Source organism: Phascolarctos cinereus, unplaced genomic scaffold (genome assembly GCF_003287225.1).
Source record: "Phascolarctos cinereus isolate Bilbo 61053 unplaced genomic scaffold, phaCin_HiC Scaffold_726;HRSCAF=1367, whole genome shotgun sequence".
Classification (NCBI taxonomy): Eukaryota; Metazoa; Chordata; class Mammalia; order Diprotodontia; family Phascolarctidae; genus Phascolarctos; species Phascolarctos cinereus.
The window spans coordinates 220,861,914-220,887,471 of record NW_027556098.1 but is presented as its reverse complement, the minus strand read 5'-3'; the positions used below and the strand labels follow the sequence as shown (position 1 = coordinate 220,887,471).

The 25,558-nt window shown below is 36.0% G+C and overlaps 1 protein-coding gene across 3 annotated transcripts in view; it reads left to right on the top strand.

Annotated features, from left to right (window-relative positions):
* The window catches only part of CERS6 (ceramide synthase 6), a 291,461-nt gene that overhangs the window by 38,132 nt on the left and 227,771 nt on the right, over positions 1-25,558 (top strand). The window contains exon 1 of one of the 3 annotated variants that reach the window (XM_020990908.2): positions 16,489-16,592. The exons of the other annotated variants lie outside the window; for them this stretch is intronic. Within the exon in view, the coding sequence (XP_020846567.1) occupies positions 16,531-16,592 (62 nt within the window). The 5' untranslated portion in view covers positions 16,489-16,530. Of the gene's footprint in view, positions 1-16,488; positions 16,593-25,558 lie in introns of those variants that run through there. 3 annotated transcript variants of the gene reach the window in all.

Here is a 25,558-nt window from a genome sequence, read left to right as displayed (position 1 = left end):
ATGAAATGGGAATACATGTGTGTGTGTATGTGTGTGTGATAAATATCTCACTATGCCAACCTTAAAGCATTGTGTAAAGACTAGCTATTGTTATTATTATTAATTTTAATTGATTAGCAATTTGAACCTGATATAAATTCCTCTTCCCATCCCTCTCATTCAGTGCTAGATACCACCTCAGTTCTGTCCCTGAATTCTGGCTTCTCTTCACCATTACCCTTCACCTTAATGAAGGTCTCCTAATAATGGTCCAGGTCCTTTAAATCAAGGCCCTTATTTCCCACAATGTTCTTGTGAAAGCAAAGACAAATTCAAAAAGAAAGCTTTACTTGTTAGTTTCAGGTTTTAGAAGCCTTACTGTGGAAAAAAAATCAAATCATCAAATCATTTAGCAGTATTTTCAAATTGATATCTTTAAATCCTTATATTGGTCTTCAGTTTTTGTCCCCAAGATTTTGGAATTCTTGTTTTGTTTTTAGTGATGCTGTATTTTCACAATTCTTCCCCCTACTTGTCTCATTTCTTCTTTTTTGTCTTTACTGATGGTTCTTCCTCTTGCCTCCTAATAGTGGGGAGAAAAAATCAATAATGCTTTTCCCCCCTTAGACTTTACATAATCCTTTATTTTGTGCCTTGTGTTTTGTGTGAATTTGTTTATTATTTTTATTATAATTGTCTCTATTTGCACCATCCCCTGACTAGAATATACGTTCACCCATACCTAGCACAGTATCCTGTTCAAAATAGGTGCTAAATAATCACTGAATTGAATTATGAGAGTCTATCAAGACTTTTAAGATTCCTTTTCCTCCTTTATCTGCATTGATTCCCTTGGTGACCTCATCTCCTCCAAAGCCCCTTAATTGCCTTTTCTACTAGGACATCTATAATCTGTAGTTTTAACCCTGACTTTTCATTTGTGCCTCTCGTATTTCTAAATGCTTTCTGTACATCTCTGCCTGGATGTCTAGCCATCACCTTAAGTTCAGTGTTGTTCTAGACAGAATCCATCATCTTTTCTCCAAAATCTATTTCCCTTCCCTATAGTTATCTGTAATACTAGCCTCCTAGTCATGAAAATATATCCAATTTGATAGGAAGTCCTATTGTTTCTTTCCTGAAAATGTCTCTCAGATTTACTCTTTCTTTTACTTTCTTATTGTTGTGACCCTACACAGGCCCGCACATGACTGAGTGATTAACTATGTAATTGTGGTTGGGCAAGCCACTCTTTGTCCTCTTACTGCCATTCTCTTGATTTCTGTCATCTCTATGCCTTTGCTTATGCCACCCTCCGTGATTAGGATAGACTCCCATTTTCCCCACCTCTGCCCTTTCTGTCTGTTGAAATCCTTTCTTTCTTTCTTTCTTTTTTTTTTTTTTTATCAAAAGCCACATCAGGTCTCACTTCCTAATTTCCCCCTTTCCCCTTCCACCTAAAATACACGTCTTCCTCTTTGAATTTCTCAGTATTTTGGCTAGACTTCTGCCTTATATTCTAACTTACCTCACAGTTATTTTTGTACATGTCTTATCTTTCTCCTGGCTAAGCCAATCCAATATATATTAAGGGCTTACTTAATGATGCTAATAATACTAATAAGATATTCTAAGGCATATCATTCTAAGATCTCCATCTGTGTCCATTTTTCTCACTTTTCATTCTTTCATATGCTTCCTGATCAATTTTTCTAAAATATGTCTTATATCATGTCACTCACTTTTTAAAGAATCTGTACTGGCTCCTTATTGTCAGACTCTCTCTGTCTGGCTTCCAAGGTATTTCATAATTTGATTCTACTGGTTACTTAACTTGTTTTCTTGCATCTCTCTCCCCACCCTCCCTGCATGTGTTATCCCTCTGTTCTAGTTATGCCATGCTATTTGTTGTCCCTGATACAGGCCATGCTAGTTTCTTCCCCTCTAACTTTGTTCATGTTATTTACCTCAGTTGGTATGCTCTCACTTGTATTGTCTCCCATATTCACAGCCAGACCCTTTTATTTGCTCAACAATCTTTCTGCTTTCTTGTCCTCTATTATTATTATTAATGTATTAATATATTACTATTATTATTATTATCCCATTATCCTCTAACTGTTCTAAATCTCTTGTTCTCTGTTCTCATTCTATAAAACACTCCTGATAATCCCTACCCCTAGATTACCAACAGAACCCAGTAGGAAGAGATAGAAAGAAAAATTCCATTTAAAATAAGTGCAGCAATATAAAATACTTGGGTGTTTGCCTGCCAAGACAAACCCAGGGAGTACATGAAACACAATTTAAAATATTTTTCACACAAATAAAGACAGATCTAAACAATGGGAGAAATATTAGTTGCTCATGGATCAAGAATATCAAGGGAATCAATGAAAAAAAATGTGAAGGAAGGTGGCCTAGCAGTGCCAGATTTCAAAGTCTATTACAAAGTGGTAATCATGAAAACAATCTGTTACTGGCTGAGACATAGAATGATGGATCAGTGGAATAGATCAGGTATACAATGCACAGTAGTAAATAACCATAGTTATCTAGTGCTTGATAAACCCAAAGATGCCAGTTTCAGTCATTACCCATTTCTCCTCCTTCGCACTGGTCGCATAAAAAGTGCTACTCCTATTTTTCACTGAGTTTAATCCCTGTACCTCAAAACTTAATCACATTTTCTCCTGTCTTTTCCTGGGTTTTGCTACATTAATCATCCCTTCCCTTTCATACATCTTCACAAAGTTTCAAGACTATCTAGTCCAACTCATATCAGACCAAGAATTTCATTTACAATGTCCCCAACAAACAGTCATCAAGTTTTTGCTTGGAGACTTCTTTTCAGGGGAGCTTGCTTCAACCTGAAGTTGTTGATTATGCTTTTGGATGGCTTGAATATTTCAGGTATTTTTGCTCTTCTCTTTGGGCTGATATTTGCTTTACTACAACTTCCATACATTGATCTTAATTCTGCCTTCAGGAGCAAAACAGAGAAATTCTAACATCTTTTTCACCTAATAGCCCTTCAAACACTTGATATTTGCCTTAAGCCTTCTCTTCTTTAGGCTAAACATCTGTATTCATTTCAACCAATTCTCATGTAGTTATGATCTTAATGAATGGTAAGTGTTCTTCTTAAAATGTAGAAAACTAAAACAAATGCAACATTACAGAAGTATTCTAACTAAGACAGAGAACTGCCTTTATTAGGACTGTGGAACTCTAATCTTTTTATGTTCTGATCCCTAGTCATCTCTCTATGCAACCTGAGATTGCATGAGCTTTTTTGACTTTGTTGAGCTATTGACTCGTATTGATTCAGTAGGCTTATAGCCTACTACAGCTCCCAAATCTTTTTCATACAACTGTAGTCTAGCCATACTTCCTCCATCTTTGATCTTTTACTCTCCATCAGCTCCTTTTCATCTGCTAGAAAAAGGTCTCTTCTTAATTCTTCTGCCCCATTTAGCTATGGTGTCATCTGTTGTTGCCTTCTGAATTGGTTTAAATTGTCTTCTAAAATGGCTGTTGATTTAGGAAATCCAAGATTTCACATAAGAAATGAGTTCTGAGGAAGGACTGAAGAAAGAGAAGTTGAGGGATAAATGAGGGTATTTGTGTGGTGAGAGGCTATTCCAGTCTGGACCAGTACGGAAGTAGACAAGGAAGTAACAGGAAGAATAAGGAGAAGGATTGTAGTAGATAGAGTTAGCTTTGTTTCATTATTTCCTCCAGCAGGGCTAAGCAGCCTCAGAGGATTGGGAGAATCAGAAGTGGGGCCTACCTAGGAATCAGCAAAATAGGATCAGGAAAATTTGAGGCATTAAGGAATGGCTGGTAAACCATGAAAGTGAAGTAGCAGACCATGGATGGGATTAAGGCTGAGTTTGGAGACAAGTCAAGCTGTAGACTGGGAGTTATGGAATAGAATAGGTTTCTACCAAATGATAACCTTCATCTCTATTTTTTTAATTTTCAAAAGTTTTAAAATACTTTCCCAGTAACAGTTCTTACCCACTTGGTGGGTGAAGAGAGCACACTAATGATCACATTTCAATCAACATGAATAAGTGCTAACTAGGTGCCCATGCCAAGGTACTTGGATTGGAGAGAGTAAGCTCTTTGTGTAGGCTAATCCACATATAGGAAGGGAATAAAAAGAGAAGGGACCCTCATGATTTCCCTTCTTCTACTTGTTGGAATCTTACCCATCCTTCAAAGTCTAGTTCAGATGATAAAGCTTTACCTCATTTTCCCCTGACAATGGATGTGTCCTTTGCCTACAAACCACTTTATTCTTCTTTCTGGTACATTATATTTTGCAGAGGAATATAGTTGTTTGTATATTGTGTTTGTTTCTTTCTTGATTGTAATCTCTTGGAAATAGAGATCATATTTCAATTTTTTTTTTAAGATGCCACAACCGGTAGTACTTACGTAAATAAATGAAAGTTGTCTTATGTATTCAGGACAGGAAACTTCTGATGTGGAAACTTCTTTCATTATCACAGATTTTAATCCTCTGTGACTGAGTAGATAACACCTAAAAATTGCCCGAGGCACATTGAGGTTCAGTGATTTGCCCAGCATTTTATTTCTCGGAGCCCCAAACCCAAGCCTTCTTGACTCTGTTCAGCCCTATCTACTATCAATCCAATAAATATTCATTAAGTGGCTACTGTGTGCTAATAACGTGCAAAAGTCCTGGGGATACAATTAATAAAAAGAAAGACAGTCCTTGCCCTCAAGGAGCTTATAATTTAAGGAGGGGAGGCAACACACAAAAGGAGGCAGAAAAATGGGGACAAAGGGGCATCCTGCTCTGTAGAGTTGAAACCAGTCAGGGCAGCAGATGTGAAGAGGAGTGAGCTGAGAGTCCGGTTCCTGCCCTTTGTAAAGTAAAGCATTGGGAGGAGTTTGGTACTCTGCCCTACATCCCTCCAATCAGAGAGGAAAGGGGGCTGAGAGAGGTGACGAATCAAGGCTTCGGTTAGCATCATGGTAGTGAGATTAGGAGAGATGAGCTTCATCCTGGGAGGAGCATCGTGTTATGATTTTAAGTGGTTGGAATTTGATGGGGGAATGAGAGTCTTACTACTTAATAAGTATCTGTGCTTATTTTGGTGATAATATTTTAATTTAGAGATTGCCTTAGAGAGTCAAACAAAGGCTTTTTATTCAAAGGCCAAATCAATCATGTTCTTCTCCCCTCCTCTGCAGAAGAAAAGAGAATGATTTTTGTCTTCATATTGTTTCTTCATTTGTAAAAGATTATATTTGTAAGAAGACAAAAGCAACATACTTCCAAAGGATTGAAGTAAGGAGAAATTAATGGAAGAATTCTAAAGCACTTTGATCTGGAAATCCCATAGAAACAATGAGTAATGAGTATATTCGCATTCACATTTGGGCATAATACCCTGCAGAGTATCCAAAGATGCTAGGCCAAGGAGTGGCTAGATTCTTAGCATCTTGACTTTGGAAAAAAAATTAGACCTTTTGTTCTTATTTGTAATTCCCTGAAATCTCTTTTCATGGAATAATGTGAAAAATGATTGTGTGTTCACCTGTGGTGTCTTACATTATTCTAAGGTGTTCTCTTTCACCACCAGTTGAAATCTTTCTCTTCCTTCAAAGTCTAACTTATATACTATGCTATCCATGGAACTTTCATTGATTGCCCCAGTTGAAAGACATGTGTTTCTCCTGAAATGTGACTAGAGCAGTCTGAACCATTCTCTAAAGCATGTTTTGCTTATTTTTGTACCTTTCTCGTAAGAGTTGGTAACAGCATTAGGGGCAGGAACTGTGTTATTCATCTTGGTAGCTCCATCATCTAGCACAATGCCTGTTGGCATGTAGTAGATACTTCATAAATGCATGTGTTTGTAGTTTGTTGAATGTTTTAGTAGCTGGAGATAGCCTCCCAGCAAATTACAATAATAATAAAATTAATTATTAATAAAAATATAATAAACTAACATTAAATTAATGTATATGATTGATTATGGACCCACTTATAACTGAACATTTGAATAAAAAAGCACCAGAATAGGTTACAGGGGCTGCACAGAGAGTATACCAAAAAATAAAGACATTGGTTTCAATGACCATTACTCTTTTTCTGAAACTCTTTACTTTGATGAGAAAAGATAAATTCTTTTTTATTTTAGTACACTTGAAATTTAGGTATAGATATTTTTCCTTATAAAATACACAGCCAGACCTCCATGCCTCTGTTGTCAACTCATTGAAGACAACCTTGTTTCTGGTGTTTTTCATTCAAAAGAACATGTTTTTCTATCCTTCTAAAAGGACACAAAAATACTTTAGACAGCAGATTTCATAATCTCTCACATGGACCTTTTATTATTACATTGCTGGCTTATTATAATTAACAAAACTCATGGGACTTGTTAGGGGAATATTTTAAGAGTTGGTAAATTTGGAGACTAAATGATAAAATATAATAAACTCTGATAACTTTTTAGGGGAGAAATGAATTATAAATCACATGGGCAGCTTGGATTTTAAAAATTAATTTATGAATTGAGTTTTTTTAAGCTTATTGCCTTTTATTACTTAACGCTGATTGGCACACATAATTTTTTCAGTGGATGGTAAAAACCATAGAAGTCCCTGCTGATAACCTCACAATCTGTTTCTGGCTATCTATATTCAAACTTCGAGGAAGGAGTTGAAACTTTGGAAGTATTTATATGATGAAGAAATTGGGACTGCAGTGATCTGTCAAACTGGTTGAAATTCAGGGATGAGCTTTTAGTCAGGAAATGAAGGTTTTTACAGAAGAAGTGAGTTGTGAGGAAAGATATAAAGAAAGTGAAGCTGAGGAATAAATGAGGATGGTTATATGGGTGGAAGGCTATTCCAATCTGGGGAGGATGGAATTAGAGGAGGGAATAACAGAGAAATAAGCAGAGGGTTTGTTGGGAGAATATCAAATTGTGTACCTTCACCAAAGCCTAGTCTCATTGAGGTCATTCTGTTTTCTCAAAAGGTTATGCTAGCAGAGCATAAGCCAATGTACTGGAGGCCTGTTCCACACAGCGAGATCATTTCACAAACATCAGTTCCATAATTAGTTGTAAAGCATCTACTACCTATAAGGCACTTATGTTGCAAGAGACAGTTTGTGGTACAGTGAATAGGGCCCTGAGTCTGGAGTCAGGAAGACCTGATTTCAAATATGGCTTCAGATACCAGTTGTATGACCTGGGTAAGTCATTTAACCTCTGTTTGCTTCAGTTTCCACAACTGTAAAAAGGGGGTAATAAATAGCACCTACCTCACAGTATTATAAGAATCAAACGAGATAATATTTGTGAAAAGTGCTTAGCACAGTGCCTGGCACATAGTAAGTACTTCATAAATGCTTATTCCTTTCCCCTTCTGCATTGGGCTGTGTGATAGGGATACAAAGATAACATCTTTGTTAGAGTTTAAAAAGCTGGAAAGGAATACTGGCCCTGTAATAGTTGTTATCCAAGTATGAGCCTAGCAAAATCCAACAGGGTTCAAAAGATTGGTTTACCCAAGAAGTTGAAAAAGTTGATTCACTCATTTTTATTTCATTTTATTTTTGCCATAGCAACTTAAGAAAACACCTACTGAGGCAAAGAGTGGTTTACATCTGTATCCATAGGAGCACCCACATTTATGCAATCATTGATGTTTTGAAGTATGATAATGTTAAAGAAGCTTATTTTAGTCCCTCGTATTCCCATTTTTCTTGTGGAGTAAAACAATTTGAGATGATTGTAGTCAGTACAAAGACCTCCTCTCATTTTTTTCCCCTTTAAGTGTTGGGTAGACAGACACAACCATATCCATGTCATCCTCGTACAGGCATATGTTATAAATATTTATTTATTTATTTATATTTATTATTTATATTTATATGTTACTTTATTTATTTTTTAATGTTTCAAGATGCCCTCTGTTTGGAGAATTCTGTTTTTTAAAAAATAATCTTAAGCAAGGTACCTTAATGTTTGAATGTAAAGAAATTTTCATTAACCTTTGTACGTGTGATTTTTGGTACAAGTTTAGGGTTGTGATTCCAAAACTTTGTGTTATGAGAGCCTGGAATATCTCTTATGCAGGCATGTCTGTATACTTATTTATATATATAGAGTGTTCTAAGATCTTGGTACAGTTTTAAGTTATTAAAACTATATATATGATCTGATCACACTATTACATGTATTGTTTCTCCATCTAGAATACAGGTTACTTAAGGAGGCATTGTGTATAGTAGAAGGACTTAGATTAGATGACCTGGCAGCTTCTTTCCAACCCTAGAAATCTTATGATTATATAAGTAATTTCATTTTCTCATCTGCTAAATTAGAGAATTGAACTATATAATTTATTAATCTTAAAATGTAAATTTTTGAATAGCTGAATTTTACATATATATATATATATATATATATATATATGTGTATATCTGTATATCCATCTATAGATGAAGCTATATGTTTAACTAGTGCCAGAGAGATTAACACTTTTTATCTGTATTGTTTGAAATAATTTTATTAGTCTGTATCATTTGTACAAGTTAACATGCTATAGAAAATCCGATGATGTGTATTTATTGTCTCCTGAAGGCTGCATACATGGCCCAGACATAAAAGAAATGGCCCTGAGAAGGTTTCATAGTCTTCTTCCAATATCACAGCACAGTGGGCTTCAGATTGGCCAATAGTCACCTGGTGCTGAAGGCTGGAGGCTTGCAACATGAAGCAGGAAGGGTTGCTTAAGCAGAGTAGCAACTAAAAAGGCCATTCACATGGTAGAAAAAAGGAATGGTGATGGACATCTGCAGTGTGACTCAAAAGAATTTCCATATACTCATGGAAAGAGGCAGAAACTTCTTCTATCACGGTCTTCTTCTATCAGCCTTCTATACTTCCTGTCCTCAAGATTGTGAATGATAAGCCTATTCTGCTCTTTCCTCCCTATTTATCCCTCTTTTCTCTTTAATCTTCACATCTTCCCTACTAGACAGATTGGCCTGTCCTCCCATATCCCCTCAAGATATCTTGCAGATGAATGCCCAGGATCTGAGTGGTTGACATTGGGAAAAGTTGGTTACTTTTATACCATGGGGCAGTTAGGTAGCACAGATTGAGTGCTGGGCCTGGAGTCAGGAAGACTCATCTTCCTGAGATCAAACCTAGCCTCAGACACTTACCAACTCTGTGACCTTGGGCAAGTCATTTAACCCTATTTGCCTCAGTTCCTCATCTGTAAAATGAGCTGGAGAAGGAAATGGCAAACTATTACAGTATTTTTGCCAAGAAAACCCCAAATCGGGTCATGAAGAGTTGGACATGACTGAAAAACAACTAAACAATAACAGCCACAATTTTATATCATTGTCTTACGTAGGAGCCATGTAATAATCCCAGTGTAGAGAAGAAATAAGCAACCCATGAAAATATCAGCATGTTAAAAGATTTTTCAATCTAAGTTTTTGGAAAACTGACTTTTAAAAATTTCTCTGCAGAACCAAACAATTTCTAGACTTAAGGTGAAAGGAAAGGAGAACAGATTATATATAGGTTTGCCATTTTTTTCTTGTTGATGTCCTTCTAGGATCCGTTTTTGGCAGGTTACCTGCTAAAGGCCATGTGGATTGCAGATCAATAGATTTTTATAATTATTTCCTCTTGGCAAAATGTTTTGAGGTGAATTTTATCATCATTGGTTATTATTGGGAAGATAATAGTTCTATGAATAATATTTGTCATGAGAAGCTTATTTCCCTTTCCCATAGCTGCCAACTAACTTTGCCTCTGATTTTGCTCAATTTTCCAAGATTAAAATGGATATATAGCTTATTTTTATGGCATTGTCCTCAGTAGATTCTAGATGGGCCAAGAAATGGCTGGCAGGGGCCAGGCATAGGTGAGTTACATGCCTTTCAGTGTTCGATGAGGCATATTGCCTCATGTATTATTTGGCAAGACCATTACAGTGGCACAGTGGATAGCCAGTGTTGGACTCAGGAAGCCCTGGATCCAAATCTCATCTCTCCCTTGTTAAATATGTGACCCTAGGAAAATCTCTCCTTTTCCTCTCTCTTATCTAGAAAAAAGGGCTAGTAGTCTTGCCTGTCTCACAGGATTGTTGTGAGACACAAAAGAGGATACTGTGCATAAACACTATGAAAATCTTAAAGTGCCATGCCAATGTCAGACTTCCCTCCACTTTATGGAGTCCAGTACAAGAGGTGAAGGCACCCATGTGGACCATTTCGTGGGAAGAACTGTGTATGTTCTTCAAGGCAAAGAATGGTTTTTTGCAAGGTGGGCTTAGCAATGGTTTTGAAACAGTCGAGACAGAATGGCTAAGAAGAATTGGTTTCTTAATTTCTATTTCATCCTGACTTGGTTCAGTTGTTCTTGAACCACAACTTCCTCTTTCCATTAAAGAAAACAAAGAGAATTGGAATGTTATTTGACCCCTGGTAGAAATGCCTTTCCCTGGAGAAGACTGTCATAGTCCCAGAATTTTTAGAATTGGAAGGGCCTTGAGTGATCTAGACCAGCCCTCTTATTTTAGAGATGAGGAAGCTGAGGCCCAAAAAAATTAAGTGCCATGTCTGAGGTTACGCAGTAGCAGGGCTAATACCAAAACCCAAGGCTCCTGACTCAGTCTGGTGCTCTTTCTATTACAGCACACTGAGAACAAAACTTCCCTCATTTTATGATGGACACTCCAATCTAAAATGGTTATTTATGTGTTTTCCTAAGAGTACTATCATTTATGATCTCTCTAAAGTAAGGGTTCTTAACCTGTCCATGGATAGATTTTAAGGGGTCTGTGAACTTGGATGGGAAAAAAAAAAGATTACATCTTTATTTTCATTGACCTCTAACTGAAATTTAGCTTTTCCTTTAATTATCAAGGTAGGCAAAAATATTGTGAAAAAAGAGTCCATAGGTTTCACCAAACTGCACAAAGGATCTCTGACACGTAAAAAAAAAAAAGGCTAACAATCCCTGCCCCCAAGGTTTTGTGATGAAGTTCAAATTGTATTTCTGAAAGGGACAATGACTAGATAATTTTCAGATTTCAACACTTTCTCTTTGAATGATATTTAAAGTTCATTCATTTAGATATTTCAGTACATGCTTCGTGTGATTATTTTTGAGCAATTAGGAAAGCATATTTTATAATTTGTTCATGGTGAAGCAGAAATGTGACATGTTAAAAATACAACATTACAGAAATTGTATTGTTTCCATGAATATATCAAATCCAAAGCCAGAAAAGACATTGCACCTTTGATGTAAACTAAGAAAGTGACTTATTCCATCATGGGCCTATTTTCAATTTGTGAGAAATCGCCAAGTTGCCTTTGAAAAGGGATGATACTCATTGTGCAAGTATGAGAGTTCAAATACAGGTCTGATCCCACATTCCTCAAAGTCAGCACTTCTAGCAGCTAAAGCTGGAAGACCATATTAGAAGGTTGATACAGGAAATGATGGCCCCTTGGATGCCATTGCCAAGTTCTTGGGAAAAATAAAGTTTCTAGCTTTGCCTCCAGGGAATATCACTTGTAGGGATCCCTTCTCAAAAGGGAAAGTATTGGCACTGCTTTGTAGCCAGCATGAACAAGTAATTCTAGAGGAAATAGTTAGAGCATTACTAGCAACTGGAAGGAATGCAGTGCCTCCCAAGGGCCCCCAAATGGTAGGTTCCAACTTGCTGGAAACCAGGTTACTATTTTTAAAACCATAAGTTCCTCCAAGAAAATAATCTGAAATGAGGGTAATTTTGTAGAGAAATTGTTTGCAATTGTTAGCTGACATTTATCTTTAGCCTTCTGGGATCCCATCCTTGGTGATTTTTCTGGAGAATCATCAGCCCATTGAGGAATCTGTCTGGTGACAGCAAAAACAGTTAAAGTAAAATAAAGAAGCCAGACTCACTATTTTGGCCCTATCCAAATGAAACTGGAACTTGAGGATTCAGCAAAAGTTTGTGTTGACAGCTTAATTTCAATCTTGAAATTTTGAACAACTGGCCAACTCTTATTTTTCAGTGGTCAGTCCTTTTTTTTTTTTGCCAGAGTAATTTGCAGATTTTTAAAAGCTGTCTGTATTTTCTTTGGGTGTTGCATTGTGATGTAGTACAGTTAGGTAAAATGTAAAACAAGATAATCACAACATCCCCTCCTCCCATCCCATGATGTGGAGGAGAGTCACGGTTTATTTGTTCATCTTCCATCCTAGAAGGAATAATATGCATAGTGGAAATAGTACTTGAATTAATTATAGATCTGAGTTTACTTATTTACTTATTAAAAGTAAAGTGACCGTGCCATCCAAACCCCAGTCTGTAAATTGGTGATAATAAGACTTCCACTACCTATCTCTCAGAGTTATGGTGAGGAAAATGCTTTGTAAACCCAAAAGCATTATATAAATTCTCATTGTTGTTATTTTCAAGGCAACATGTGATATTAAAAAGCTGAATAAGACAAGGTGCCTGCCATCATGTTCTCAGATGATAGCAGGAAGGAGTTTAGAGATCTTCTGGCCCAATGAAACATTTTTTCCTACACATTTCTAATAAATCAAGAAGTTAACACTTTGTAATGCAGGTCATTCTGTTTTTGAACCATTCAAATTTTTAGAAAAATATTCCTCTTCCTGAACAAAATCTGGCTCACTATAACTTCTTTCCACTGTATCTAATTCTGTTGAGGGTGGTGCTATTTAAAAAAAAATAGAGATGTAGTGCTTTTCTCCCAAGTGAAAACCAAAGGCTTATATAGCATGACTTGATACACATACATATACAAATACATACATACATATGCATACATATATAATGCTACCTATTACCTCAGTGTGATTGGATCAACAGTGACCTTGGCCTTAACATTTGGGGAAAAAAACCATAGAATTCATTTTGAAAGGTTTCTTACCCCTCACAATATGCTATATGCCACATTTAAACCTGGGCTTAGGATTACTCAGGTTCGTCATATCATGCTTATAACAGGAACTAACATATATAGTTCAGAGGCACCCATTACCAGATATGGTAGGCTTCCAGAGCAGCAAGTGATATGAGAACAATTGTGTTTGAGGAAGGTTATATTCTCTTTGAAGACATGAGTTCATAGGAATTTGGGTGTAGAAGTAGAAACTTTGCAAACAGGGTTATAAGATTTTTTCACTATGTTTGTTTCGCTACATTTTAATGGAATTTAGGGAGAAAGAAGTTGAAAACTTTTATTTTGGTTGGTCTAAAAAGAAAACAACCTCGAATGGCATGGCTGAAAAGGGGACTTAGAGCTCTCTTGATTTATTCAAGAACTGAAGAAAGCAATTATTTTTTGTTCCAATTTTTGCATATCTATTTTAGAATGATTCAGGACTTGAGGAAGTTGTCATGATTTCGTAGTCCTTAATTACCTGGTAGCAGCTAACTTGTGGATTCCATTAGGACAGTGCTTTTTCATTTTGCCATGTTTGCTACCATTTATTCAACGTGTGTTTATCACATTTCTTGTGACTAGGAGAAAAAACATAAAAGCTCTTTAACGCCTTAAAAGTGAAATGTTAGACCTGAGTTATGCAGCTATATATCAGAGAATGATCATTTTTATGAATGCTCCTGGAATAAGTATATTTTATACTTTTATATTCCTTAACCATTTAAAGTACATTAAAAATAAATATCCTAATCTAGTCATCTACATACACATTAAACCTTTCAGTCATTTCCAAATAAGAATGGGGCATCTGGTTTACAGCCTTTAAATCTCCTTTTTTTGGGTCATTACTGTCTGTGACTTTTCCTCATTTTTCTTGTTTTTCTCCTCACTGTAATATCTTATACAATGATACTCAGTGCTTTCAAGATTGTTTGTCTTCAGTACAGATTTCATTGATGAGTAAATGTCATGGTCAAACTACCCTTCCCAATTTCTTTGAGTGCCATTTCAACTTCCTTACCTAGTATATTGGGGACTGAGGTGTTAGAGTCCAGACTGAGTGGCTCTCCTGTTATTGATGATGAAAAAGGCTCGTTATAGAAGTGCTGTTATGTCTGCTTCGTTTTCAGTCTGTTTGTTGTCCTTGTGCCAGTTTCGTCTTTGAATGCATTTGAAATGGGGTGGCTGAACTTGGTTCCATGCCAAGCTGTCTCATTTTTGCTTTTACTGCTTTTCTCTCTTTGATGAAGTTATATTGCTCATTCTCTTCCACTAGCTTCAATCAAGTCAACAAGTCAGCAAGCATTTATTAAGTGCTTACTTTGTGCCAGACACTGTCCTAAATGCTGGGAATACAAATACAAGCAAAAAGAAAGACAGTCCCAGCCCTCAATGAATTCACATTATAATGGGGTGGAGGGGAGAAAACTAACACACAACATGGAACTGAAAAGTGAGGAGCAATGGGAAATTCAGAGTCAGGGTCAGAGCCCAGAGAGGAATGAAGGAGGGAGGAGGGCTGGCCCCGGTACTTCCTCAAAGTGGAGGTTTGGGAGAGAGCTTGCCAAACCTTGTTGAACAAAGGAAGAGGTGACAGGGTAGGAGGCTCTTCCAGTAGTAAAAGCTACTGGGGGAATAGTGGAGAAATCTGCAAAGTCAGAAAAAGAGCTGGGAACGGAATGAAGGAGTGATGTTTTTCGTAATGTTTTCTACCATATAGTGAATGATTTTGTACTTCAGAATATCTGTACTTAGTTCTTCTTGTATTATGTCACGTGTAGAGGTTTTTGTTCCACCTATCTAGATGGTAAACTTGAAGTCAGAGATTGTGTTTTAATTCTTATACGTGTACTAAGTGTTTAGTAAACTACTTCTTAATTAGGTAGCAACTTAGTTGCTTCTCATATCTTGGGTAATGGAAATCCTTTTTATCTTTGTTGATCATTTGTTGATCTGCCTAGAAAGGCAGACTCAAATAGTCTGGTGCCAAGGACACATGTACAGATAGGCCAAAAAAAATTGAGTAGAATCTTGACATCATCAATTACTTACTATCCCTGATAGTATTCTTTCGCTTTATTAGGGAAAATAGGAAAGTCTCCACTGTATAGTTTTAAAGCAGATATTCTTTACCTGGGGGTCATCCATGATCTCTGAAGGGTCCATGGATAGATTTCAGGGGCTCTGAGAAGTTGGATGGGAATAAATTACATCTCTATTTTCACTAACTTCTAACCAAAAATGTGTATTTCCTTCAATTATTTAAACGCATTATTCTGTGAAGGGGTCCAAAAGTTTTGCCAGATTGCCAAAAGAGTTCATGACACAAAAAAAGGTTAAGAACTCCTACTCTAAAGGCACCTAATTTTAGTAAAAAAAAAAAAAGAACAAATGGCAATAGAAAATTTTTACATATTTTAAATAAGAAATATATAAATATTAATAAATATGAATATATTATAAAAGGCCCCCTTTTCTCCCCTTAAAATTGAAGAAGTCTAGTTACTCTATTATACTAAATCATAAGAATTATATTAGATATTTTTCTATAGTTTATGCTGTCAAATTTGAACAAATATTTTGGCTTATTTTTTGAAAGAATATGAAAGGATGAATTTAGAAAGCAAAATGGCTGTAAAATATTGATTCCCACCCACAAGCAGGAGGCAGAGAAAGAGACTACAGCTGTATTTCTGAAGCAGTGATTGAGGTTGTCCATAACATTAAAAACACAGCATTTAAATTGTACAGTCTATGGAAGTATTTGTGATTCATATGAAATGTATATAGATTGTCAGTTTGATTCATTGGGTCATTAACTCATTTATTCATTCATTGATTTCTGGAATATTTACTGATGTAGTAAGTGTCTGGAACTTGGTAGAACTTGTATTCCAGTCTCAGAAGGCTTTCATTGATTTTCTATGTGCTTTGGGCAAGTCATTTAAACTCTCTGTGGTTCCTTAACTGTCAAAGGTATGGAGATCTCTTGGTCTATTGTGTAGAAATATTGTGAGGCCCTTATAGGATAAATAAGTCAGAGGATTTTGAAATGACTCAAAACACTATAAAAACCACAGATAAGACTTAATATTATAATTGTTTTATAACTTTATATACTGTGAAATACATAACATTATAATGTATACATTAATACAATCACTTATAATAACAGTGATGATAATAAATGGTAAAAATAACACTGCATGTTACTGAATAGCACTGAACCTATCATTAGTGATATAGCTGCTTGGTTAATACCTTTGTGTTCAAAATGAAGAACATTCACTTAAATTATTTCTGGGTATATTTTATAAAGCCAGAGATGAAAGATGAGAGGTTACCATGTAAAACTAGTAAATCATATTAGTAGGGCCAAGTTGAAAAGAAATTTATGATGCGGTTAGGGAGTACCCTGAGACTTTTCAAGGTCAGCAACCTTGAAAAGTCACTCATCTCCAGCTGGAAAAACACAAAGACCTAAATTAAAAATTGAGCAGCCTTCAGAAATCTTTAGACTATGAGGAGCTACACTGAACATATTGGTCTCAAATGGAAATATGATTTTTGTCATATTTGGAAACAGCCTTTCTAGATGTAAAAAAAAAGAAATGGAGCTTATGTAAGTTGTTAACAATGTTCCTTAGGCGCATCCTTCTTTTTGGTTATGTAGCTGTTTCACTTGATTGGTGTATATTATCTTCATGACTTTTAGACCAGACTGTAATTAATGTATGTGTATGTGCTCTGACTAATTTTAGATAAAGGTTTGAGAACTAATTCTGAGGTCCATTTTTAGTCAATTAGCCTAATTTAGTCTGGCAAGTTAAACAGTACTATATGAATATTTCATGTTAGTAGGCTACTAAATGAAGTTGATTCTGAGCTATCTGAAAAGATAATGATAATGATGATGAAGGAAATTGTGATTGTAGTTGTGGACATTTATATGGTGGTATAATGGGAAAAAAAACTGGGTTACTAATCCCAAAATGTGTATTTTTATAGAGGTCCTAAAGTTGACCAGCCATTGAATCTTTGCAGATCAGCAAACTTTGTTGTGTCCAAATTTGTAAGAACTCTCAACTGAAGTGTAGCTTGACAGCTCCATGTAGGTTTTCTAGTCAGTGTAAAGCCAATATTTAGGGTCTAGGAAGTACTTTGCTACATCCTGTTGAAGCAGCTGTGGCGTATGAGCTTTGAAGACAAATTAAGTTATTTTGCCAAGATGGTCTGTGCATTGAATTCATTTCTCCAGGATCTTTTCCTGCTAACAACAATAATGCATATTCTCTATTGGCAGGACTCATGAGGTTGTTAAAAATAAGTTTCTTTTTAATGTCTGGCAGTGTTAATAAACTTGCTTCACCATTGACAGACACTTTTATGTGTAAGGATATTCACAAACCTCAAGAACCACCAGAAATTATTAAAATTCCCCTTAGACCTATAGATTCCACTGCCACACATATACTTACAATGAGATCATAGGTAAAAAGAAAGACTTCATATACAGCACTTTTTGTGGAGGTAGAGAATGAGAAACAAAGTGATGCCCATCTGTTGGGGAATGGGAAAACAATTTGTGGCACATAGAAATGATTTCCCTCAGTTTACTATTTCCCTATTAATTTTAACTGCATTCATTTTGTTTGTGCAAATGCTTTAAAATTTTATATAATCAAAATTGCCTATTTTATCTTTAGTGGTCCTCTCTGTCCCTTGTTTGGGCACAAACTCTAACTCTAGACTGTAAAAGGCATTTCCTTCCTTGTTCCTTTAATTTGTTAAGTATGAGACCTTTTGTGTCTAAGTCATACATCCATTTGGAGCTTATCTTACTATGTAGTATGAAATGTTGACTTAAATTTAATTTCTGCCAAACTGCTTTACAGAGTTCAAAGCAGTCTTTGTTGAATAGTGAGTCTTTACCCCAGAAAATGTGGTTTGGGAGTTTAATGAACGCTGTTAACATTGGTCATTTGCTTTTGTATGTTGTGTATTTAATCTGTTTCATTAATTAAGCATTCTATTTTTTAACTAGTACCAAATGTTATTGTGGTATACTTTGAAATATGGTACTGCTAGATGGCCTTCCTTCCCACTTTTTTTTCAATATTTCCTTGGAGATTCTTCACTTTTTGTTATTCAGATGAATCGTAACTTTCTCTAGCTCCGTAAAGTAACCTTTTTGGAGTGTGATCGGTATGACACTGAACAAATAATTTATGTAGTGTTGTCATTTTCATTATATTGGTATTGAGTGATCATGAGCAATTAATTTTTCTCTAGTTATTTATGTCTACCTGTATTTTTATCAAGAGTTTGGTAGTTGTACAAACTCTCATTTTATAGATGAGTAAACTTGAGACCAAGAGAAGTTGAGAAACTTGCCATGGAACCAATATCAAGAGCTCTCAAAGCTCTCCTGCTTTTTTCACTGTATCACAGCTCTGAGTGCAAATACAAATAAATCTTTCTACTTTACCACGTTGCATCTTGATGCTCCATAAATTGTGATTTAATGATATCAAATGATTGTTAATTTTCTTGGAATGAGAGAAATAAATGAAAGAGCATTGCTAAAGACAGAAGGAAAAATATTTCCCTGCCACCTGGGGAGCACCAGTTCCAGTGAAGGAAGCCTCTTTTCATTTGGAAAACCTGGTCCCCCTAGAGAGAAATGGAGAACATCATAAATGACATTTGGTTGAATGGGGTTTATAGAGGAAGTTGAAATCATGAGAAAAAATAAGTTGAGGTAAATAACATTACTTTCATAAATGCTTTTTTCTCTTATAGTAACATATGGAAAAAGTGAAAAAGAGGCAGATTTATGAAGAAAAATTTCATAACAAACTCGAGAACTATGGAGGTGGCTGTATAGCTTTTTGCCAGGATTCTTGTAGAGAGGATTCATCCATGGGGTTGGAAGTTTAATTTGATGACTTTTAAAGTCTCTTTGAACTTTAAGATTCTGATTGTAAAGAATGTGTGTGAACATAGTCAACATATAAGCATTAACTTAAAACTGCACTAAAACTTTTGGGACCTCCTGTATATCTAAGAATGTGTGTGTGTGTGTGTGTGTGTGTGTGTGTGTGTGTGTGTACTTACTCATATACCAATAAATATATTGTTTTTGTGTCATTTTAGTCATGTCCAACTCTTAATGACCCCATTTGGGTTTTCTTGGCAAAGACACAAGTGGGATTTGCCGTTTCCTTCTCCAGCTCATTTTACAGATGAGGAACTGAGGTGAACAGGGTTAAGTGACTTGCCCAGAGTCACACAGCTATTAATTGTCTGAGGCTGGATTTGAACTCAGGAAGATGATTTTCCTGACTTCAGGCCCAATACTCTATCCACTCCACCACCTAGCTGCCTACCCATAATATATTGCACTATGATACTAATATTGATACTACATGTATGCTACCTATACATGGGCAGCTAGGTGGTGCAGTAGATATACTGCTGGGCCTGGAGTCAGAAAGACTCTTCTTCATGAGTTCAAATCCAGCCTCCAACACTTAACTAGCTGTGTGACTCTGGGCAAGTCATTTAACCCTGTTTGCCTCAGTTCCTCATCTATAAAATGAGCTGGAGAAGGAAATGGCAAAACACTCTGGTATCTTTGCCAAGAAAACCCCAAATAGGGTCACAAAGAGTCAGACATGACAGCAAAATGACTGAATAAACACACTATTCTATATATACGAACGCTATATGCTATATTGCTACTACCATATGCAGTAATACATATATTAATACTATATGAATGATACTGTTTTTAATGTTAGAGATTAGATGACACCCTGAATTCCTGAAATGTAATGATGTTTTTGGCTGAGGCAAATATTTTTATTTTGGTAAAGTCTAGAATTGAGATTAAAAAGATATGCTTGTGTACTTTTCTGAGAATTTCCTTCATAGAGAAATATTATTTCTGGAGACTCTTTACTTTTAATTACACCTAATTACTAAGTCCTTCTGTGCAGGTCTTAAAAATAAGAACTCTGTACAAGTGTATTTTATTCAGGAGGCTTAAGCTTCTTAAGTAGATAACTTGGGTGGTTCAATATATTGTCAAGCTTTAAATAGGAAAAAAAAACCTCTTTAGATTGTCTTTCCTGTATTTTCTCTAGGTACAATGTCATTTGTTATAGGCAGATTTGTCTCTTTCTAATGAATGTCTACATGAAAAGATTATGAGGTCCAATACCATTATTTCCAGCTAATGTGGGTTCCTAATGATGTAACTGGGGGGTAGAGGGATTAGTATCATAAGTTAAGAGGGGATTAATCCTCTTAACAATTAACATGGAGCTGGTTTGTGCATTGTTCCAGTAAGGCAGAATTCCATCAAGGAAATGAGATGTGCCTTATGGGAAAGTGTGTGCATGTGTCTGAAAGTCACAGAAAACATTGCATTCTAACTTTCTTCTTCCATTTGCCTTTCCTGAGTAAGCAATATTTAGGCTTTACTAGTCTCAAAATCTCTACACCATTTCCTTGGTTTGCCTCTTGATGCTGTGAGATTTTACACTGTCGTGAAGTCACTGACCGCCTGCCATCCTTCATATTCCCTTTTTGGAGTGCTAGCATGATTTAGAATTGCAAAGCTGTTTTTTATAATATGACAAATAGTGTCCAGACTGACTAAAAGTTCCAAGATTGCACATAATGAAATCAACTTCAGCCAGCTTCTTCATTTTCTGTTAATCTATTTTTTTTTGTAAGATCCCATTCTAAACACTAAATGGAGAACTCTTTGGAATGCCATCTAAGAAACTGTCCCCTGCACAGGGCAATTAATGAAATGTTGCACTAATGCTGATGATAAGCAGTAGTCAATAAACATTTATTAAGGTCCTATTATCTGCTAGGCACTTTGCCAAGTCCTGGGGATACAAAAAAGAGAGTCCTGTCCCTCAAGAAGCTCAACTTAATGAGGGAGACAACAAGCAAACAGATATGGCAAATTCTGTATCTGCTGCAATATGGGAATGAAAATATAGTCATGCAGGATCAGAGGTTGAAGAAATCTAGCAAGACATATAATCAAAAGGTAGATTCTAAGTATGTTACCGTGCCTGTGAGTTAGTGACTTCTAGTCATTGAAAGGTGACATACAACTTTGAAAAGTGACAGTGGTTCCATGTTCATCATTATGAGAAAAGAATTCAGTTAGCATGATATTGCAACTCCAGGAAGCTTCATTAATCTGCATGAAGGATCTTTTGAGGCATACCACTAGTTCATTGTGTAACTTAGCAGACATGTTTGCAGCATGTCATAGACAACAGAAGTTCAAAAAGAAACACTAGCTTAGAGAACAATGAGATAGCAGTTATAGCTAGTTTTACCACTAATTTGCTTTGTTATCTTGGGAAATTCAACAGCTTAAATACAAAGAGGAAAATGAAATATCCCTTGCCCTCAAGGAACTTACATTCTACTAGAAGGGATGAAACATGTACACAAGTAAGTAAATGCAAAATCATACCATGTAATTTCAAGAAGGAGAAAGGATTGATAATTGGGGGGAATTGGGAAAAGCCCCATGTATAAGGTGCTTGAGGGAAGCTAGGGATTCTAAGAGGTGGAGATAGGGAAGGAGTATGTACCAGACATGGAGGAACACTTGTATGGAACAGTTAGCAAGCCAATTTGACTTAGAATAGAGTATGTGAAGGACAGTAATAAGAAATGAGACTAGAAAGGGAGGTTGGAGCCATATTATGGAGTGATTTAAATCTGTTATATGTTTTAGGAACATCAGTTTGGCAGCTCTGCAAAAGTTGTATTGCACAGGGGAAATAAACTTAATCTTCCTCATGTATCTATAAAATGAGAATTATGCTATGTGTTCCATTAATAATAACAATAATGATTAGTATTTTTATAGCTCTTGAAAGTTTTCAAAGAGATTTACACACATATTATCTCATTTTGACCTCCACAACAATCCTGTAAAGTAGATGCTATTATTATTCCCATTTTGCAGTTGAAGAAACTGAAGCTGACATTAACTGACTTGCCCAGAGTCACATAGCAAGTGACTGTCTGAGACTGGATTTGAACTTAGGTCTTCCTAACTCCAAGTGTAGCATTTTATCTACTGTACCATTTAGCTGCCATCTTGCTAATAGGATTATTGTATTGATCAAATAAAAAAAATGAAATTACAAATAATAATAAGTCTTTGAAAAAGCATGCAACTCTATATGGTTATAAAGCATTTATATATACAAACATATTCACTATTGGTATATGTATATATTCTCTATCTTTGAGTCATCTTTATATCAATTATATTCAGCTGAAGGCATTATTAGGCATAAGTAGCTTTTCAACAATGGGCCAGATCTTACCATCTCACAATTAACTGAAATCTGCAGAGAATATGAGATCCCTTGGACTTATTATTGATTATGAAAAAGTATTTGATTCAATAGGGGAAAAATAGTATTTTGCAGGCTCTTTTATCCAAGTGCCTGAGTCCAGTTCAAGGAGGGATTGTGTCTGTGTGGCTGGTGAAGTCTTTTGGCTAGCCTTGTTTGCAGATGACATTGTGCTGATTACATTAAGCCCCAGGACACTCTGAATCTTTCTGGAAAAGATCTGTAATCACTCAGTGGAATTTAGCAGGTCTATTCACATAGGAAAAACCAAGTGGATGAAGAATGTCTGTTGTCCAGATTTCAATGTGTATTTGAATGGACGCAGTATATGAGCCTGTAAAACAGTATGTATATCTGGGACAAACAGTATAGATAGACAGTGAGCTGGCGCTGATCTTGAGAAGGAAGATGAGAATAGGCTAAATTACTTTTAGAAAATTGCAAAACTCCTTTCTTGACCTAATTAAAGCAAAGGCTGGTGTTTCTAATACCAACCAGAATGGTGTTACCATATGGCAACAAGATCTAGAATACAGTTGCCTTGAAAGAACTAAAGATGAAGGTCACACAGAGGGCAAAGGAGAGGGCCACAGTAGTATGATCCACTTGCAACATATAACCAAGGAAGAATGCCAAAAGAGAAGAGTAGAAATGGGTGTCATCAAGAAATTGTATATGAAAGTATGTATACTAGGTGGCACAGTGGATAGGGCTTGGAACTAGGAAGAACCATTTTCATGAGTTTAAATCTGGCCTCAGAAACTTACTATCTGTGTGACTCTGGGGAAGTCATTTAACCTCCATTTCCTCACCCGTAAAATGAGCTGGAGAAGGATATGGAAAACCACTCCAGTATCTCTGCCAAGAAAATCCCAGCTGGGATCACAAAGAGTTGGACAAGACTTTAATGACCCAACAATTGTATGCCAAAGATGAAAAGATGGGTTGGTGACTTGGCAAGAGTAAGGGATGGTAGGGCAACAGCCAGAGTGCTCCACTGCTATCCTCTTGATTTTAAGCAAAAGTGAGGAAGGCCTCCACTCTGGCTTGTTGAGTGGACTTCCTCTGAACTTTGGGGAGACCATAAATGAGAGTTGTCTGGGAGGGACAGGCAATGATGGTTTGCAATCTGTACTATTAGTGGGAAGTCTCAAATCTTTGCACTGTTTTGAGTATGTGCATATAAGTGTGTGTATATATATAAGACACACATATAATATACTAGACACAAATACAACATATGAAAAACATACAACTCAGTACAAATACAAAGTATTATTATTAAATAAAGCTTTTGATGTTCTAAATATATCGATCTGACTGCTAATTATTATTTGGTAGGATCGGTTGCCAGAGAAACTTGCCAAGATTTTAGGACTTTTCTGGTAGAAGAGTTTATTTTCCTATCATTAGTATCTTTTAAAAAATTGTTCCCATTCACTGAAAGAGTGAAGGGAGCTGGGAAATTCTTTTTTCTTATTTTACCTGTCTTATGTAGCCATGGTTTATCATGCAATAAGACTCATGATAGCTTAGAGTCAAGATGTAACAGTCCCTTGAGACATTCCACCACTTTGAGAGACTATTGGAAATCTTTGTGAAACAATCTTTCAGGAATTGTTGAATGTCCTGAAATTTCACACATACAAGAAAAAAAATGCATGTATGATTTTGGATCCTTGCAGAGGCAGAGTGGCACTGCAGATCCAGTCAAACTGAAGAATAGAAATGCTGCATGGAATAATACTACAAGCTAGCATTTGTAGATTGCTGTAAGTTTTGCAAAGTGCTTTACATATATCAACTCATTTAAATAATATACATACAATTAGAAGTCTTAACGAATAGATAAAATTGAAATAGTATACTATTAAATTACATATCACAAGTGATTTGAAGCTCAGCATATGATTTTTGAAAGATTTCTTGGGGGCAGCTAGGTGGTGCAGTGGATAGAGCACTGGCCCTGAAGTCAGGAGGACCTCCGTTCAAATCTGGCCTCAGACCAAACACTTGACACTTACTAGCTGTGTGACCCTGGGCAAGTCAGTTAACCCCAATTGCCTAAAAGAAAAAAAACACCAAGCAAACAACTTCTTAACTGCTGTCATTGTCATGTTATTCTTTATACCAATTAAAGTTCCACAAAATAGTGGGACTTAAAACATGACAGTAAGGTTTGAGACTTATGTGTAACACTTTGATACTGAACAATTTCATCAACATTCCCTACTTATTTTCAGATTGTAAGACAAGCCTTCTATGCATAAAAAAAAATAAATGTATGTGTGTGTGTATGTAGGCATTACCAATGAGGATTTTCCTGCAAGGAGTGGCATTAAAGAGGGAAAAATAAAGGAGTGACAGCGTCAACAACAATTAAACTTCCATGATATTTTTCCAAACAGAAAGAAGGAAACAAGGTGGGGGGAGGGTTTGTTTTTACTCAGATATACTTTTTTCCCCTGAGATCATTATTATCCTCTAGTTATTTTATATTACTTTGGACAAAAATATACAAATTATAGGGAGATATAAACTGGGATCCAGAAAAGTGACAAATGCAATTAAAATAATACAAAACCAAGTTACTAAGGAAAGGTTAAAGGAAGGAAAGCTATTTACCCTGGAAAAGAGAAATGCTTTCTATGCATTTAGTTATGAAAAGAATGTTGACCTCACAGTTCCTGTGGGTGACTAAAAAAAGGAAATCTATTTCAAGTTCAGCATTAAAGACTCTGAGTTTGATGAAATGCTAAAAGAAGTCAATAAAGAAGGTTTTAGAATTCTTCTGGGGTTTTTAAAAAGGATGGTATTTCTTGGAGGCAGGAGGCTGGGCCAGGTGTTCTTGTTAGGGATCTTGATCTCTGCTTTTTCATGAACTCTCTTTGACTCTAGACTTTTTTTTTGACGTTGATCTCCCAATTCAGCTTTCTGGACTTCCATTAATTTTGGTGCTACTTGATCCATGAAGTATGTTTTATTTTAGTCAGTATATTTAGCATATTTTAGTCAGTTTTCTGGGAGCAAAATTGTTTTTCCTTCCCTGAGGAAATAATAACAAGAGGAAGCGTTTATATAGTTTTTTGGGCAGCCAGGGTGGGTCTGGAGTCAGGAAGATCTGATTTAAATGTGGCCTCAGACACTTACCAGCTGTGTGACCCAGGGCAAATCACTTACC